General features: G+C 39.0%; 1 protein-coding gene across 1 annotated transcript in view; it reads left to right on the forward strand.

The window, feature by feature from the left end:
* The first annotated feature begins 8920 nt into the window (after positions 1 to 8920).
* The window catches only part of LOC134624522 (zinc finger protein 638-like), a 31479-nt gene continuing 19621 nt past the window's right edge, over positions 8921 to 20778 (forward strand). The window contains exons 1-2 of the mRNA XM_063469519.1: positions 8921 to 8979; positions 16713 to 18625. Of these exons, the coding sequence (XP_063325589.1) occupies positions 17111 to 18625 (1515 nt within the window). The 5' untranslated portion in view covers positions 8921 to 8979; positions 16713 to 17110. The remainder of the gene's footprint in view (positions 8980 to 16712; positions 18626 to 20778) is intronic.

Below are 20778 nucleotides of genomic sequence, written 5' to 3' on the forward strand. Positions count from 1 at the left end.
CAACGTTATGTTCTGTCTGGGAAAGTCCTCTATCATCAGCTGTACCGCATACGGACCTTCATCACTGCTGTTTGTGGGGCTGAATGACAGAGTACAAGAGGACTGCAAGAAGACAAAAATTGGGCCATGAAGACACCTCACATAGAGTTTACACTTATCTAAATTAACAAAAAGCAGGGGGTTTGATTTGTTTTTTAGACCAACTTTGCCAGATATGATATGAAATGATGCTATGATCAAGCATCATTTCAAGTAAGTAAGTAAAATTTATTATTTAGAACTTTTCACAAAGTTACAACTAATTTTTTTTACATTTACTGGTAGCCAAAGAATAGAAGCAAAACATTGAATAATATGTGACCTCTTGTTTGTGCCAATTGAAAGTCTTGCCGCAGCATTCCTTACAGTCTAAAGGCGAACCAAAGCTGATTTGTTGAAACAAGTAAAAAGACCATTACAATAATCCAATCAAGAAGAAATAAAAGCATGAATAATCATCTCAAGTTCTGCCTTTAACACCAGTAGACTGAGTTTAGAAATGTTTCTTAGATGATAAAAACAGTTTCAAATTAGTTTGTTTGAAGTTTTTCTCAAGAGACATTGCACAACCAAATATGAGACCCAAGTCTCTTGATTTGGGTGTCCAAGACTTGCCCGAAACTTGATTGAACGGAAGAGCCTAAAAAACTGATATCCTGCTTAATTTCTGAAATCATAAGATCAGGAGCAACAATCAAAGTTTCTATTTTATCTGTATTTAACTGGAGGAAACTGTTGTTTAACCATTGTTTGATTACTGACAGACAATTATTTAAACAAGCCAATTTATAAAACTCAGAAGCTTTGAAAGAAGTGAACAACTGAATGTCATCTGCATAGAGATGATAAGAAATATTATTGTAACATCTGATAATTTTGCCTAGAGGGAATATATAAAGCAAAAAAGAGGATCGGACCTAAAACAGATCCTTGAGGTACCACAGAAGGCAAAGCTGATGTTTCGGACAACACTTGATTCATAAAGACAGTAAAAGATCTCTCAGATAGATACGGCATAAAGCATTTTAAAACAACACCAGTAATCCCGAACAAATCCTTAAGCCTATTTATCATGACACTGTGATCAACAGTATCAAAAGCAGAGGTTAGCTCCAATATAACCAGAACGGTGTACTCTCCAATGTCTGCTGCCATCAAAATTTCACTAGACACGTCAAGTAAGAAGCGTTTCAGTGGAGTACAATTTGCGGAAACCAGATTGGAAAAATGTCTAGAACATTGTTTTCTCCAAAAGGTTAAGTTGTTCTGCAACCGATTTTTCTTTGACACAAATAATATGATATTGGCCTGTAACTGTCTGGAAGAGATGGATCTAAACTTTAATATTGGTTTAACAATAGCTTGCTTTAAAAAAGTTGGGAACTGAGCAGGTATAAAGAGAAGAATTAATTATTTCCTGAATACAGGGGCCAATAGAGTCAAACACACTAAAAAAAATGATGGAGGAAGTGCGTCAATGTGGTTTAAAGTCAGTTTCATATGACCAAGCAGAGCACTAGCCCACTTACACTAGCCAGGCATCAGAAGTAAGCAAAGTGCAAATGTGATACTGAGAGGATGATGGAGAAATATTAGACCTGATGGCAGCGACCTTATTACAAAATAGTTTAAAAAAATCATTACAATCAGATTTAGTATAGATTGGTACACGAGGATTCATGTTTATGCCAACATGTCCCGTGTGACAAAAAGAGTAATAGCTGTTACTTACTGGTGAAAGGCTGAGAACAGACGGTGGTGTGCAGGGACTACACTCTGAGAGTGATGCATCTCCATTTCTGCATTTCACTATGTCTCCATCAGGATCAAACATCAACAGGCTCAAATTTCTTGCACAGTTTGATGGAACTCTGAAAGAAAGTTGAAATAAAAATAAATTAAAAACATATAAAATAATCAAATTCATTCATTCATTTCTGTGAAATATCTGACACCATTTTTATATGTTCATGTTTGAAAACTACTCAGTACACCCACAGCCTGGACACTGTTCAGGTTTTATGGTCCAAGAGCTTCAAAATTGCATTAATGAAGGAGGACCAAAGGTTAATTTTTCACTTTAAGACTTCTCTATCCTTATCCATCTCTACACAGAAACTTTCCGTGTCTGAAAGGCAATGAATTTACAAGAGGTGACACATAAAATTGTATGAATGTATGTATGTTTGTATAATTACTAAAAAAGAAATGGAGCCACAAACAGGGCTGACCTGATAGCTGGTATGATAGTGGTCTGTGGTGATGTGTTGACTTTGCCGATGTCAGAGCGGATCCTCAGTTCCACCAGAGCCTGAATTTGAAATGATACGATGCCATTTTTGATGCCAAAGATCCAGTCTATGCCAGAGGCCCTGCAATAGAAATGAATAACTTCTCAGAAGTTGTGGTATTAAATTTCATTCCCCCTCAGTGACAAATCAACAACAAAGACTATATTTATGCATATGTAATTATATACGGGTGCACTCACGGAATTGAAAACATAGAGTTGCTGGAAAAATATTTAGAGATGACTCCTTCAGTTTGGCACCACTCTCCACTTATCGGCTCATCGACCTTTTGTAGCACAAGTGGCTGACCGTCGATGTAGTAGGGCACACTGTACAAGCATAAGCTGTAGCCCAGCTTGTAATAAAGAATGCCCTGCAGATTTACAGTGAAGACATGTTTACCTAAATAATTTTAAAATTCACAAAGTAAATTTACTTGTTTTTTAAGAAAGTGTACTTACAGTGGAAGATCCTGTTGAATTATTGCCACTTGGGTAGTAGTTCACCACTATACCATAAAAATTAGCCTGGACACTACAGACGAGCAGCAGCAGCAGCACCAGTGCAGAGAACGACATGATGAATGTGATAAAGTCTCTGCACAAAAGAAAGTCATTAGGCAAAAGTAGGCTGGGGCATGTTGTAGTACGAGAAAAGTTTCATGGTTGTCTGTCTGACAGTAATGTACTGTGAAGGCAGGGCTAACCTGGTTGCCATGAACGTCAAACATTATCTTTGGTCTCCATTACATTTGTTAAGTTTTTTATTTTTATTTTATTTTATATTTTATTTTCGTAAACACTTTCAGCAGTGGTTGGTCATAGGTGTCAGTGTGAGTTTTCTGGTTATTACAGTATGCCCTACTTGAAATGTCCCCTCCATCTTATGCAAGAGCAATGTTTGTCAGTAATGACCTTTTACTTCAGAATGCCCAACGAGAGGAAAATGTTTTCCTTTTGTAATTACAAAAACTTTGATAAACAAATCAGTTCAATAAAGTTTTATTTATATGGGCCCCGATTTACAATAAGTTGTAAACAACAAGTCACCTCAAGTTGTTTTATATTGTGATGTAAAAGCCTTAAAATAAGAGATTTGAGTTTGAGTTTGAAATTGATAATGATTCATCTTATAAATCCTGACACACTGCTCTCAGTATTAAAAACTACAGTATTGTGCACACACACAGAGGGAAACTCAACACATGTAAGTTTTTTGTGTTGACCACAACAGTATTTCAGGTCTCTAACCAAAGTCCATTTACTTAGAGACATGGGAAGCCGTGCCAATATTTTGTATGTAAATTTAAAATGAATAAGTCACGAAACTGAAGTTTCTGTCCCCCATGTGAAAATGGTTGCTTTGAACAACTATTTTTTCTCTTCTTTATATTCAGCATTCATTACTGCTTTTGAGCAGCTTTTTGTCTTATTTACGTCACCATTGGTGATGCAGAAATCCACTTTGTTCTCTACTTTATTAAAGCAGCTCAGGCAAATTATTTTACTTCTTAAGAAATTGCTTTGTTTTCCCAAATGAACTGCTTTTTACTTATTTCCAGAACACCCGATGTTCAAGGGATAGTCTTGATTACTTGACAACCATGAAACAAATAAAAACATTGAGATTCCAGACGTATCTCAGTTATCTTCTTTGGTAAATATCTGATAAAGTGATAACGAAAACTCAGACTGTCTGTGTAATGAATGGTGAAAAAGTGGCATTTAAATTTAAATTGTACACGTAGCATACCTGAAGCCCACCAAAAGTAATAAAAGTTTGCTTAAGCAAAATACGGGAAGCATAAATTTTAATCTATTCCCTTTCATTGGGATTTGTGTGATGGCTGCTGTTGCACCATGTGAACTACCAAAGGAATTTCATATCCGCAGCATTTACACAAAGAACAGAAGAACTTTAACCTGATTAAATATTTTCGTCTGAAAACCAAACGCGCCTTTTGTTCTTCCCGCATATGTACATTTGACGTCACACGTGCACACACCCAACTTAGACAATACATGCAGTCCATCTGTCATCGCTACTCTATGATTGTCTCTATATACATGACTTTGTTTTGTTTGCCCTAGTTTTCTTTTCTTTTCTTTTTTAGCACAAAGATATTTAATAAACATGTCACACAGTTATAATATGACACAAGACAAGGAAAAAGTAGTTACAAGAAATCTATTTTATAATCATGACAAAAAAAATGCAGGCAGCACGCTAATGCCGCATGCGCACTTACAAAGGAACCTTCTGACCATTACACAAACATCACATTGGGAAGACATGTCAGAGAGGTAGGCTGATAGGAAAAAACAACAAAATACATAACATGAGGTGAGAGGAGGAGAAAAAAACTCCAATCAGACTGAGCTCCTACTGGGAGAACAGAAAAAAACACCCCAGCATAAAAGCACATGACTGTCAATACACCGTAGAAACACAAGACAAGCAACAGGGGTGGGTAAGGGTAAAAGAGAGCCGGTGTGGACAGCGCATCTGGTCCTGCAGCATGTCTTCGCTGGTCCAGTCGACCCGCCATCTGCACCGGGAGGGAACAAGCATCGAAGCCGTTTGGAAAGGGAGGGGGGATGAGTGTGTATCAGTGTATGTATGTGTGTATGTGTGTCCAGAGTTCAGCTGAGACAGTGTCCTTCGCCCTGCCAGGCTAAGTAAACTGTCCTCCAGCCAACCCAGGTGGCCTTGCGTAGGATAAGAAGAACAGTCTATGCCCAGTCTGTTATCAGGGTGTTTTTGTTCGACTCCAGCCATGAGACCACAGCTGGCGCCGAAGTGGTAGCCGCATGAAGTGGTTTTTACTTTAGTGCGAACAACTCATGAGAATTTCAAAGCTGTTCTAGCAGTCTGATACTGTTCACTCAATCTCCGGTTGGAGAGCCGTGAGCTTCTCCATGATGTTGTCATTCTTGTGCTCAAAGAGCAAATTCTGAGAACTCGTGACCGCTGTGAGCTTTCCCCAAGATGTAATCCAATTTTTGCTCAGGGGTCTTATACTGAGTGTTCACGGCAGCCTCAAGCTTCTCCAAGATCTTATCCGTGCTGCGCTCAATGAGCCCATTTTGAGAACTTGTGACTTGTCCCAATCACAGCGGGCAGCCTAGTGGGGGTTTGAACAGCTGATTACGCTTTCTTAAACTTCGATAAGCCAGGGCCAAGCCAGTTCCGATCAGCAAGAACCCTGTTATCATGGTTCCGAACAGGTAGATATCTTTAATCTCTTCAATCGACAGTCCCGCCAGGCACACGACCCTCCAGTTATGCCACCCATCCATCGTGTATCTGGCAGGGAAAGTACCTCCAGGACACTCAGGCTCACCCAATCCCTGGCTTCTCGTTGAGAAGAGGGTGTCAATTGCATTCAAGGATCAGTTGATCAAATCCATAATTCCTCTTTTAGGTTTTAAAGAACAGACTGTGAGAGAGTGTTCCAGTGAAAGGGTAAAAATAGACGAGACTAGACAAGGACACAAGAAGCTAAGCAGGGAAGAAAAGGGAAGGGAGAGGAGAAAAGTGTGACCACCTTCGCCAAGAGCCAAAGAGAAAAAGAGAAGCACCCCCAGAGCATGATGCTGCCACCACCATATTTGACAGTGGGGATGGTGTGTTCAGAGTGATGTGCAGTGTTAGTTTTCCGCCACACACAGCGTTTTGCATTTTGGCCAAAAAGTTCCATTTTGGTCTCATCTGACCAGAGCACCTTCTTCCACATGTTTGCTGTGTCCCACACATGGCTTGTGGCAAACTGCAAACCGGACTTCTTATGGTTTTCTGTTAACAATGGCTTTCTTCTTGCCACTCTTCCATAAAGGCCAACTTTGTGCAGTGCACGACTAATAGTTGTCCTAAGGACAGATTCCCCCACCTGAGCTGAGAGAGGAACCCTCCCGAGGGATTAATATAGTTTTATTTAATCGAATCTAATAACTTTAATCTCAGCCAAACCGATTTACTCATGAACAAATAAAACACTGAAAAAGGCCAAACAATAACATGTTTAAGTTATTTGAAGTTTACACAGCTACATTCTCGCCTGAAAATATGTTAAAAGTATATTTTGCGACCCAGAAAGAGAAATAAGAGTAATATTAAAACTAAGTAGCTGCAGTAGTAGTAGTAGCCATTGTTGGAAACTGGAATTGGCTGGGCCAATCTGGGATATGGTTTTTCAATTTTGTTGTCCGGGTGGAAATTCGGGAGAATGGTGGCTCCGGGAGATTTTCGGGAGGGGCACTGAAATTCGGGATTCTCCCGCAAAAATCGGAAGGGTTGGCATGTATGGTCTAGCATAGCCTGTAACGTTATTATGATGGACAGATTTTATGAGTGAACTTGACTTTAAGTGACTTACAGGTTTCTTTGAAAAATATTTTTTTACATCCAGGTTCTTCGTTTTTGCAGCCATCTTCCTCTCCTCCATGCTGGTCCTCGCAGCGCAGGCTTGCCGCTGCTAAAACTAAACAGAGCTCCCTGAAAGGCACAGCCAATCACATTGGCCATATTTGTCACATGAGGTAGGACTCCAGTAGAGAACGTAATTTAACTCTTTCTGCACCGCTAGGTGAATGAGACGTTGACAGATCTTTTTTTTCCGTTCTATTGGGTTTGTTTTTCTTTACTCGAAGAGATCAAATTATTATTCTTAAATTCACTCCACAGCTTGACTAATTCAGTTGGGTCATAGGTTGGGCAGCTTTGATCAAATATTGGGTCAAACTTTTACCCGATTGTTTGGATTGAAGATAAGCCTCAGAAGAAGCCACATTATTCTTCACAAACTGCCCTTTTCAACTAGATTGTGACCAGATCAGACATTGACTTCTCCACTACTATGAAATAGAACGTGGTAAGTAAAGAGTGAATTCTAAGAGTTTGAAAATCATGGAGTTATTTTTGATATGCAATTGCAATGCAATTTATTTGTTTGTTCTAGAACTTTACCTACTCATTAAAGGTCTTTTGACAGATAACACCAGCTATCTTGTGATGAAGAAAGTTATTTTTACTTAAAATGCTTGATATCATCTGTTACAATTATTATTTGAAGTGAGGGTGAGGTTGCTCTGTTTGACCAACTGTTTAGAAATCACCATATATAGAACAAAGAAAGTATGAGATGGGTTCTGAGTTTCGATCCAATTTTGTATTAACTTCAACTGTAAACACTGGTCAATATAACCCAATTTTTTGGATAGTAGTCCTAACCTAGTGTGCTGGGTCAAACCAATAACCCAACCCTGTGAAGTTGAAACAACCCAGCGTTGGCTCGGTCCATATTTGACCCAGCACTGGGTTACAAATTGGGTTATTTTTAACCCAGCCATTGGGGAACAGAAGGACTTTCTTTGTTTGAGCTATTTAAAAAATTATTTTAGCAACGCAATCAAACAAAGTTTTAGTCTAGTCTAGTCAAAGTTTTGGGAGTATGTAAAAACATTTATGGTAGCTTAGGTTGGAACACAACCAAACTCCCTCTGTGTCCTTCAGACAGACAGGCAAACATATACTTCTCTGAGCTTCAAATTTCAAGAATTACAAGCAAGGTACATTTTATATTATAGTGAATATTTACACAAACAACAAATAAAATAAATACATATACTTATATTGTACTTATTTTAAATATTTGTGATTGAAATAACTGTAAAACATGTTGACCCATCAACGGAGTGTGAATACACAAGCACCTGTGAGCGAGGATTGGGGGTGGGGCTGAAAAAAAGACTTGCTAAAAGAACAGTTGCAAAAGTCTCAACACTGGTGCAAGGCTGCCCCCTGGTGTAAAGGCTTTCATTAGATAATCAAGATGATTAAGTATTTCTTGTTTTGGCTACTTCTAATTTAGTATATTTACCATGCAATTTATTTAAATTTTTTTGTAATTTATTACAGATTTTGTAATATTAATCCAACAATATATTCTGCAATATTATTAAATCACTTTAGATATTATTATTATTATTAAAAATGGGTACTTTTGCTTTGTGCGTGAATTTAAATACCTTAGGTCAAGCATCCAAAGCTTTGGACATGTGCGGAGGAGGAATAGTGGATATGATGAAAAGAAAATGTTGAGAATGGCGCTGCCAGGCAGGAGGAAAAGAGAACGATTAGAGAAAAGGTTCATGGACCTAGTGTCCCCGCTCATGACCCTGGTTTGGATAAGTGAAAAATACTAGGTGCAGGAGGTGGCTTTGTTTATCGCAGTTCATCGTTGACATGATCAGTAGGAACAGGGCTTCACCAAAAACTATACAATTTCTAACAAAATATTTGGATTTCCCTTTGCACAGCCACCTTGGTCCTGTCTTTTTATTTAATTTCTTTCTTTAGCTCATATTGTGCAAATATTATTGTTTTGGTTAGTTCTCTCTTTTCAACATTATTTTTATTCGGCTTTTCTTCGATGTCTATTTTTAGTCTTTACTGTTTAAGGTGTGTGTGTGTGTGTGTGTGTGTGTGTGTGTGTGTGTGTGTGTGTGTGTGTGTGTGGAGGGGGGGTCATAGAAACGTTGTCTTTCAGATGTCGTGCTTTTATTTTGAAGGCTCGTCTTTCAAACCGGAACAGACAGCAGAGGAAGTTTCCGCACATCAAAGCAACAGGAAAGCAAAGCCATAGCGAAAGGTAGGAAACAAAAGACATAAACAAACTGAGCTTCATTCTTTTACTCATACTCGGTGTTTGTCGGTCTGTTACAGCCTTTAGACTCACTATGAAAAATGTGTTCCGCGTCTGTTTTGTTGTTAAACGTAAGGCTAACTTTATCAGTGCCACTGATAACTTGGCTCAGGAGTTTGGCGTTTGAGGTCCTTTTTAAACGTGATAAAGATGAATAAAGTCAAATGAAACGTGACTAATAAACTATGATTAGGTTAAAAATAAGGTATCACCCCTGTTGGAGTTTTAAAAAAGTTTTTAGGTCTTCTCCGGAGGGCCACCCACGTTCAAATTGATATTCTAAGTAAAGGGTCAAGCACCCTAGTGGTGAACTGAAACATGTTGCTAAATAATACAAAACTTTACGTGTCAGCTCAGTCTACAGTCAAAAGTTTGCCAGACAGTAAGCAACTGAAAATGTTTTTAGATGTACCAGTTTCTTATTGCATAGACCAGTGATGAAACACAAGTCATTATGCTGCAAATACAGGGTGTACTTCTGACCCAGCTGGAACATGCTCCAGCACCACCACGAACCTAAAATGGATAAGGACTTGCATCACTATATGAAGAAAATCTTAGCCCACTATTTACTATTCATGAACATTTGCATTGTCTTATGAGTGGAGTCTCCAATACTGGAAGTGCGTTAGATATGAGGTTGTTTTGGAGATTGTGTCATTTATTTTAAAACAGCGTGGGGTTGACTGAATTGTTCGTTTTCTGCCTTTAGGCCGTATTCTGCCCATGTGTGTGATGTCTATGTAAGATTTGTCTTGCTGCAAAAGTATTCTACTGGAATAAACATTTTAAGCATCTGATTTGTATTTTCAAGCTAACATTTTACGCGCTGTCCCTCATGTACATTTTATATCATTCTTTACTTATACTTTATACTTAGTGTTCCTTGTTTTAAGTCCTCATAATTTGTAATAATGGTTGAGTTTGGTGTTTTAAGTCTTATTTGGACAGTTGTTTTGCCAGTTGTAGTGGTGGTTGACTGACAGTTTTAACCTCTCAACTTATAACGTTAAGGTTTATTTTAGCTGTGTAACATATACTGCCCTGGGGCAGGATTGTATCATTCTACAGCAGGGGTGGGCAATCTCAGTCCACGAGGGCCGGTGTCCCTGCAGGTTTTAGATCTCACCTTGGGTCAACACACCTGAATCACATGATTATTTCATTACCAGGCCTCTGGAGAACTTCAGGACATGTTGAGGAGCTAATTTAGCCATTTAAATCAGCTGTGTTGGTTTGAGGACACATCTAAAACCTGCAGGGACACCGGCCCTCGTGGACTGAGATTGCCCACCCCTGTTCTACAGCATAGTATACATTTTCATTTCCATGTAGATGATCCCAAGCTTTAGCCATCCAAGATGTTAGATGACACACAGTAATTAGTTAAACTGCAGGAAAGTCTTAAAGACTTGGATAACCTCCAATGTTCCGCTTCTAAATTCAAATAAAAACATTTCATCAATATTAATTATTGCTAACTACAAAACATTGATAACATTACCTCCTACCTTGGATGTTTACGTTGAACACTAACAAAATTAGTTACTTTGTAGTTTGTAGCTGATGACTGATGATGGGCTATGTAAAGACTGCTAGAATATGTTGTAATTCAAAATCTTGCATATTGACATATTAATGTATGTAACTGATTTAAAAAAAAGATGGCACCCTGCCTTTGAAATGTCATAGACCCCACCTTTAGTAAGAGGCAGCCTAAGTGCTGTCTTTAAGTAAGCAGGAAGCTGGATTTACACTATGATCATCTGACAACAGATGGAGGCTGTATCGACCTTAATCTATAATCCAGAAATAACCTAATATTTTACATTTACTGCTCGATAGAATTATCCAGATGTGCAATGGAAAAGAGTCGAGCATTGCACTTTTCACTCTGACTTTTACCCACTTTGTATGTCTTGCAACTTTTTAAAGGATTTGTCTTTCTATAATTTGGCCTGGGAGGGGGATACATGAGTTAGGGACTTCTTTTGCAGTCGTCATTTTCTGCCTGGGTGTTTTTGCTTGGTTTGTCTACTATTGAGTTTCCTGGCAGTTCAAACTTTTGAGCAAATTTGGCCTTGAGTAAGTGCATCATTGATAATCTGTAAGCATTTCTGTCACATATTATCATTAGGTACATGGACATTTTCCCAGAATGTGTGATAAGGTTTCTGCTGTTTTACAGTTTATCACTGTCTTTCACAGCCTTGATTTCTGCAAAAATTTAAACAACAAAATGTTTAAAAACAACACATACAATGGTTTTCAAATCTCATTAACACATATGTGCTTCACAGCATACAGTCCTCAAATGCAGGTTAAAGCAAGCTCATTAAAAGAAGGAGCCATATGTAAACATGTAATCCCACTTGTAATGGGCTGAGGCAAAGTGGAAAAACTGTTCTGCGGTCAGATGAGTCAAATCTGAAATAGACAATTTGTCCTTCTGAATAAAGAAGACAAGGACAGTGCTGTTATCAGCACTCAGTTCAAAAGCCTGACAGTATGGAGGTGCATTAGTGCCCATGGAATTGGCAGCTTGCACATCTGGAAAGGCACCATTGATATCAAAGGCAGGTTTTGGAGAAACATGTTAAAAAAGAGGGGCTGCTCACAGTGGTAAACTTCAAAATCAGTATCAGTATCACAGCTACCATAGGGCGAGTGGTAGCGTTCACCCTCAACAATTTGCCACTCTCTTGCAAGGCCAGAATAAAACCACTCTACCAAAAAACAATAAATAGAATAAATACACTCAGGCTCTGTTTGATTAAGCTCAACATACTGTTTCAGAAGAATTAATGGGATCTGAAACTTAGTTTATTTGAACTGCATCAGTTTAATCCCATTGAGCAGAAATGACAGCAAAACACGTTGTTTTTCAAAATAAAATAAAAAAATTAAAGAGAACTGTATTTCTGGTATGTCACTAGTCTCTCTTCCTCATCTTCCCTCTTGTTTTTCTCTGTGAGTATGATGGAGCAACACTGTGTTGGTATGTCATCTAACTGTAAATGTACAAATATTAATGGCATTAATGGTTTGCCCCACACATCCTCCTGTGAACCAGCCTATGAATTTATGAGTTGTTTGGTTTGCTTTGGTTGCATGTTTTCATGTGTGATAGCAGCAGGTAGCAGGAGAGTGTGGTTGCAATCTGACTTAATGGGTCAGATCAGAAAAAGAAAACCTCTTTTAAAGAGATGGATGCAAAGGATGTAGCAGACTGTTAACTTCTCACTGTGCTGTCTTCGCCCAGCTGTTTTAGACCTAGGTGCAGCTGCACGGTGAACTGACCGTGAAACAAAACTGAAAGAGGAATCTGGTGCACTCCCTGCTTTCAGCATACAGTGCAGGATATCAAAAACTCAGGGCACGTCAGAACAACAAATTTCTATTACATGGGGGAAGCCAACGGCAAAGCAGCAGCAGTTTGAAGGTGTTTCACACCTGACAGACTAACACTTCTGTCTTTGTATGTTTGTGAGTTACAACTTTTTCTTAAATCTGGTGTAGTGATTGAAAAGCTCGGGTAACAATACTTTGGGTTTTTTTCTTGCTCACTCATTATGTTTTGTCTGAGAGACATTATGTAAGATAGAACCAAAGCAACATCCTTCTAGCCTCTATTTGCTCTATTACACAGACAGAAAGATATGGTTTTGCTAATATCATTTCAATTCACCAGTCAAAGCTTAATGCACTCTGAGCTCAAATGAGAAGAGTGAAAATGAATTAGGAATAACACCAATACTTTGCTTTTAAGTAATGGTGTTTTTAAGATAATTTTGGGGCTTCTTCTGTCATTTATTTTTCTGCTAATTTATTTGCCACATCATATTTTATAAACGCTCAGTTGATCAGCAAAGTTTAAATCAAGTCTGATATTAAGAGAGAAATAGGATAAATTTAATTTAACATTGGTATCAGGTAAGGGTTCGATATTGGCAGTAACTAACAGCCAAGGTATATATCATATTGGACAGGGAAAGGTTGCACTGGTGCATTTCCAGTGTTATGTACTCAAGCTTAAATCATACTGTTAAGTGTAAGAAGGTAACACACACCAATAGAGTGTGAAAGAGACAATGCCGGTCTCTCTCTCCAATTTTTTTTGTCTTGGTAGAGATCAATTCAATTTTATTTATATAGCACCAAATGACAACAACAGTCGCCTCAAGGCGCTTTATATTGTACAGTATATCCTATAGTAATAGATACAGAGAAAAACCCAACAATCGTATGACCCCCTATGAGCAAGCACTTTGGCGACAGTGGGAAGGAAAAACTCCCTTTTAACAGGAAGAAACCTCCGGCAGAACCAGGCTCAGGGAGGGGCGGCCATCTGCTGCGACCGGTTGGGGTGAGAGAAGGAAAACAGGATGAAAGACATGCTGTGGAAGAGAGACAGAGATTAATAAGAGGTACGATTCAATGCAGAGAGGTCTATTAACACATAGTGAGTGAGAAAGGTGACTGGAAAGGAAAAACTCTATGCATCATGGGAGTCCCCCAGCAGGCTATGCCTTTTGCAGCATAACTAAGGGAGGATTCAGGGTCACCTGGTCCAGCCCTAACTATATACTTTAGCAAAAGGGAAAGTTTTAGGCCTAATCTTTAATGTAGAGATAGTGTCTGTCTCCCAAATCCAAACTGGAATGGTTCCACAGAAGAGGGGCCTGAAAACTGAAGGCTCTCCCTCCCATTCTACTTTTAAATACTCTAGGAACAACAACTAAGCCTGCAGTACCAGAGCAAAGTGCTCTAATAGGATAAGATGGGGCCTGATTATTTAAGACTTTGTATGTGAGGAGCAGGATTTTGAATTCAATCCTGGATTTAACAGGAAGCCAATGAAGGGAAGCCAATACAGGAGAAATAAGCTCTCTCTTTCTAGTCCCTGTCAGTACTCTTGCTGCAGCATTTTGGATTAACTGAAGGCTTTTCAGGGAGTTTTTAGGACATTCTGATGATAATAATGAATTACAGTAGTCCAGCCTGGAAGTAATAAATGCGTGAACTAGTTTTTCAGCATCACTCTGAGACAGGAAATTTCTAATTTTAGAGATGTTGCACAAATGGAAGAAAGCAGTCTTACATATTTGTTTAATATGTGCATTGAAGGACATGTCTTGGTCAAAGATGACTCCAAGGTTCCTCACAGTGTTACTGGAGGCCAAGGTAATGCCATCCAGAGTAAGAATCTGGTTAGATACCATATTTCTAAGATTTTCAGGGCCGAGTACAATAACCTCAGTTTTATCTGAATTAAGAAGCAGAAAGTTAGCGGCCATCCAGGTCTTTATGTCTTTAGATATTCCTGCAGTTTAACTAATTGCTGTGTGTTATCTGGCTTCATGGATAGATAGAGCTGGGTGTCATCTGCATAGCAGTGAAAATGTATGCTATGTCTTCTAATGATACTGCCTAAGGGAAGCATGTATAATGTAAACAGCATTGGTCCTAGCACTGAACCCTGTGGAACACCATAGTTGACCTTAGTGTGTGAAGAGGACTCTCCATTTACATATACAAATTGGAGTCTATTAGATAGATATGATACAAACCACTGCAGCGCAGTACCTGTAATACCTGAAGCACGTTCTAATCGCTCTAATAGAATATTATGGTCGACAGTATCGAACGCTGCACTAAGGTCTAGCAGGACAATCACAAATCACGCTGATGTTTCCTAGTTTAACACAATCCTTTTATTTCCCATTACTCTTATAGATGCATCTGGAGATCAGCACACTGCAGTCCTATTCTAAAGGCTGATCTAAAGAATTCCACGCAACAGTCATAACCTCTGATCTCCTCCCCCTACAGTAAAACACTCCCACATAGGAAAAACACTGGTACAGTGGCCAGGGGTGCTGACACCCCTGGCCACAATGATAGTGTGCATTTCCCCTTTGTCTGCCCCTCACCCTCAGTAACTCTTGCTTCCTGCCCTGCCCTGGGGGTGGGGGTTGATTGCCCTCCTGCCTTGCACCCCAATTATTTGTTCCCGTTCCAGGCCTGTTTTCTATTTTGTATTCTTACCCCCATTAACCGCCATAATATACCCCCCTTTATGTTTCACTAAAGGCCTTTTCCACAGCAGGCATTTTGGCTTGTCACTGTGGAAAATGCACAGGTGTTAGTGTTGTAGAAGAATTTCTTTTATGTATGTATTATTCACATTCTCCAAAGGTCTCAACGTCTAACACATTCATGCCATTGAACAGCCAGATGATTGTGTCTCAGGAAGTTGGAGGAAAAGCAGACAATTCTAAAGATAGTGGAGCCTTTTGTCTCTTCAACCACTGTAAGAGATAGTGATAGAGATAGTGTGAAGACCAAAGGTGTGAAAACAGCTGTGTACTGCCTTTTGTTTCTATAGGAAGTATTTAAACTCAGGGCCATTCTGGGCTCAAGCAGAGACTCTGCCAATCGACTACCCAGCAATGTTGGCTTCTCTGACCAAGCTTGGGTTTTTATTCTTTTCTAATTAAAGAATATTAGCTACCGCTCACCATTTGTCTGCAGGCTTTATTAAATGGAAACTTCCACAACAGTGTAAGCGCCTCTGGTCTGTTCAGGTGGTGTGTTCAGAAAACTTTTTTCTTGGCAGCCATTTTTATTTCCCATGAAATGAAACTACTAAAGGAATAAAGAGTGTCTCATTGTGGGAGATGATCCTGTTATGTCTCAAAAGTCAGTTGGTGTTGATGTGTCCACTTGGTGTAGGAAATGAATTAATATTCAGGGTTGCATAATCCTGATTAGGCAACATAGGAAAAAAGTATCACGGTTGTTCAGGTTATCTTATCCTCAGACAATGTAGCTGTAAGTGGAAAATTTATTTATTTTTTTAAATAACTTCCTTTCTTGGCATGTGAAATGGGATGTCTTTTATTCATCTTGCCACATTTCATTATGTTTTGCTTCCAAGGAGCCAGACTGTATTAACACTTTTAAGTGCTTTTAAGCAATAGTTTTCCACAGTTTCTGAAGGTCTTTCAAAGTTTTGCTTTGGACATTGGCTTCTTTCACACTCATTTTCAGTCCAGTCTTTGTACCTGACCATTTTCAGAGGTGTTTTAAACATTTGCTAAGTCACTTAAGACTGACCTATGAATTATTCACACATGAAAAAATTCACACATAACAGATAGGTTAAAAGACCCATTTTAAAATAGGAACCGGTCTGCTGATTTGAGTGCAGTTAGAACTTAAAGATCTCCCCAGAAAGGGAATACCTCTCTAGCTGCAGTCCAAAAGGTCAAGTTGGAGTCTGTCTAGTCGTAAGATGAGATCTTCCCTGTGAAAGCAACTGCACAATATTGAGGATTTCCACAACCAGCTGCCAGAGATGGTAGAGGCCAAGGCTAGCAGGTTGAAGCTTTTAGAATAAGAGAGGGGTTTGTCCACTAGTAAATTGATCATAATTATCATTGTCATTTCTTACAGATAGAAATTCAAATACTTTGTCAGACATACTTAGGTGGGTTTCTTTGAAAGAAAGACTAAATAAATGTATTCTCTATGTCATATGATCTTCTTTCTTCTCTTCACCTATCATTTTATGCTTTTGCCTGCTTTGCTTTCTTTCTTTCTTTCTTTCTTTTTTTTTTTTTTTTAACCAGAAAAGACCCTGACATAATATTGATGACATAATTTCTATCTGACAGGACTGAGCAAATCAGGACAAGACCATGCAGAAGATGAATTCCATCGATCCAAGAAATTGACGCCCATACCAGTTCAATAACACCATTTTCCATTTTTAATTTTTCAACTTTTTGTTATTTTTGAGGGATAGTATCTCTTCTTCTGCTCCAGGGCCTCAACCAAGGCCACAACATTGAGAGCTTCCAGGGATCTCACTAGTGATTGAGGAGAGGTTACCTTGGAGTTGACTCTTTTGAACGTCCACCTTGCACTGATATAGATAAATAGCACTCTTGTAGTTGCCTGCTGACCTACCACCTTACCAACAATATTCAGCACGCCATCTTCATGTCTAACTGCAGCATCCTCCTTCCTGACTACCTCAGCCATACATAACCTTCTGGAGGGTGATTAAATCATGTCCCATCCCCTGGATAACACCCATGCCTCTGGGAACCGAAGTTCCAACCAGGGGCAGTATGGACTATCGGATGTACATGCAAGTGGGGACCCTAACAGGTCTATGACTCTGGCTGACTCTCAGGACAGTCATTTTACTAGCACGCCTAGAGATGAGTTTCATTCATCAATCACTGAAAAAAGCAATCCAGTGTCTTCACTCTCTCAAAGACTCTCTGATGTTGATAGTGGCATGGACCGGTTGCCAAACTACAAAAGTGAAATTGAGGATTCTTCTTCTAAATTCCATGCATCACCGGCTTATAGAAATAAAAGCAGTCATGACAGTAGATTTGCTGCTCTGAATGAAGGAGAATGTCATATCCAATCCATTCCAGGTTTAGCTGATTATGACTCTCAACTGCCTGACAAACCTGTGGCTGTGTCAGAGTCCAGATACCCTCAGTACACATCAGAAGAAGCTGCTAACATCCTTTTGCATTTTGGACTTGAAAAAGAAGACTTGGAATGTCTGATTTCTTACCCCGAAGACCAGATCACCCCTAGCCACCTGCCTTTTATCTTACAACAAATACGCAATCAAAGGGGTACAAATGCAGTTCAGTCAGAACCAAATCCAGATCTTCAGCCAACCACCAGTATGAGTAGAAGGGACAGGTTAAATACAAAAAGAGGAGAAGGCATGTGGCAGGATGAAATGTCACCTACTGTTCAACCAAGTAAAGTGATTGACTATGGACACACTGCCAAATATACTGTAGATGAGATTGGGAAGAGCAGTGACAAGAGAGCTAGCAATGGTGGGAGTAGAAGTATGTTGTTGATGGACTGTTATGAGAGTAGCAGCCACAATAGAGAACCACTCCAAAAAAGTATGATAGAAGGGAAAACCAGTGCGATGGTTTCACCATGTGACCTGCAGGATACTGTTTCCAGTCTGAGCTCAGTCCAAGTCTGTGTGACTTCTCAAGGCAGTAATGCAGCTCAACAGATCCAACCAAGCCGGTCTTCTCAAGAAATCATCAGCTCTTTTTCTCCACCGAAGGAGGACACAGACTCAAGATTTCCTAAGATGTCTGAGGTCTCCAGGCTAGTTCTCTTTAAAGAACCAGAGACATATCAGCAGTCAGCCTTAAAAACTCAGCCACCTCTCAGTGTGGTCTGTGTTGTGCATCCCGATAATGATTACATTCACACCAAGGAAGAGAGTACAACTCAAGAACAAGACTCTAAGGTTGCTGAACCGATGAACAAGAACCAGCATAAGTGGACACAACAACAGCTAAGAAGGCAGAGTAAACAGATCATGAATGCTGCTGCAAAACCAGTTTCTCTACTTTCTTCCCCCCGAAGTACCATAACTATTCCATCTTCCAATAAGCAGTGCTTGGCAAACAGGGAGCTTTCAAAGGCACTCCCAACAAGGGCCATGAAGCAAGACTATGCCGCAGCCACACCAAAAATCTTTCCACATACCTGTTCTCTGTGTTTACAACAATGTGCTCATATGAAGGTGGGTGGAAGAGTATACTCTGTTTGCCCTTGTTTAGGAGGACAAGTTTTTTAAGATTAGGTTATTTTGATTGAGTTTCAATTTCATTTTCTTTTCATTTCGAAGAACTGATGGCTATTTGTTGAAAAAAATCTATAAATGGTACTTTCAGTTGATTTTAAACATTGTTTCACTGAATCAGTAATATTGACAAAAGTATTCCATTAAGGTGTGCACCACAAGCTGTAAGCTGTGTGCCCGTTAACAAAAACAATATGAAATTTTGTACCAATATAAGGAAAGGAACAGCTCATGATCCAAAGAATGTCACATTTGACAAACATTGTAGAGGAATTTTGTGGCTACCGGTAGAACGAGGAGAATAGTCTCAGTGACTGCTGATTGAGGTAGCAGATGAATTAATTGTACAGTGCTGTACTCCCCGCTCAATCTTTAGCCAAATGATGACGAACTGCAAAGATAGTGTTTTCACAGTGCAAATGGATAATGAAATAACTCAAGAATTTCTTAAGGCAAAGAAAATAGGTATTGAAAAAAGAGAGAGACACACAAACAATTAGCCATTGAAGGTGCCTGCAGTAAAGGCAGAGCATCTCAAAGAAGCAAACAGTATTTGGGAGTGTGTATGGGTTCAGGACTTTAGGAAGTCATTATCTTTTAAGACTATGTGCATTTGTACAGTTACTTTTGAGCTTCTGAAAACTTTTGAGATAAATTAATAAATTAAGTCTGAAAATCAATCGGAATTCAGCCACATCAAATCTAGTGGCATACTGAGGCAAAATCACAAAAATTTAGCAGTTGTCCAAAAACTTATGGACTGAACTGTAGTTACTTCTATGATTATCATCTATCATATTTTTCAAAATCTAATCAAAGTGTTTGTCTATACAAATGTAGGACATTCTTTTTGAGGTTTATTGCTTAGTGCTGTTTCCATGACAACCTGGATATACATTCAAGTTAGTTTTGCATAATGTCACAGGGCATCATATAGGGCTGTTCGATATGACGATATATATTGGATGACGATATAAAAACATCTATCGTTTCATTTTACGCTATCGTTTGTTTCGTGGTGTCGCAAAATAAACAGTTTACGGCAATATTTTTTTCATCGTTTTGATGGTCACTGTAGTGGCTATATTAATTTCTTAAAGTTCTCTTTCTCTTATATTTAATATGAACACACTACTGACAGACAAGCGCCTGTCTTTATGCGTTGTCGTTAGCAACAACGACGGTAACACCTTCGCGTGTTCGCTTGTTTATGTTCCACATAAACCTTTCACAATAAAGCTCAAGATACTGTTGAGACTTTTCAAAATAAACTGAATCATGTGAAAGAGCAGATTATTTACGGATGAGAAGTAAAAAAAGAGCCGCCAGGTGCTAAAAAATAAACCTTAGACTCAAACGTTAGAACAGGCAACCCGCAGCACGCTGTGTAATAAATACAAAGAAAACGGCGGCCGTTACAACTTATGTCTAAAAATGTATAGTTTCATGCATCGGTTAAAACACTCGACTCCGGGTAAAGGACGCGCAGCTGGAAACACTTCACGCAAGTCGAGCTGCCCGAGATTCACAGAATTTACAGAAAATGTTAAAATTTTTTGATTTATATCGTTATCGGGACGATAGAATTCTTATATCGGGATATGAGATTTTGGTCATATCGCACAGCCCTAGTATCATAGTGATGAACAAAATTTGACTGTCTAATGCTGCAGTCACACTAGGCAAAACAGTGTTAGGAGACTGCAGTACGACTCAAATTACTGGGGCCATGTACAATGAATTTACATTGCTTTGAAATGGTTGCTTCGAAGATGGGGATTACTAAGTCAGTTGCTGTCTTCAAAACGTTGCTGTATCAATACTATAACAAAGTGGCAATAAGACAGAACTTTTCTGCTACCAGTTTGTGTGTGAATGGGGTCGAATTAGCAATTATATGCCATCTCATTGTAGTAATATGCCAATCAACTGAGATAAATGATAGAAAAATGCTTATCTGTTGCTGTCTATATAAACTGAAATGTACATAAACCTGAATTTTAAGAGTTCAGCCAGAACCTCATAATTCTGAAACAGAAGTTTCCTCCACAAACAGATGTAGTTGCTGCAGGGTGGCAATGTAACTCCAAGTA

Source organism: Pelmatolapia mariae, linkage group LG3_W (assembly GCF_036321145.2).
Source record: "Pelmatolapia mariae isolate MD_Pm_ZW linkage group LG3_W, Pm_UMD_F_2, whole genome shotgun sequence".
In the NCBI taxonomy this organism is placed as follows: domain Eukaryota; kingdom Metazoa; phylum Chordata; class Actinopteri; order Cichliformes; family Cichlidae; genus Pelmatolapia; species Pelmatolapia mariae.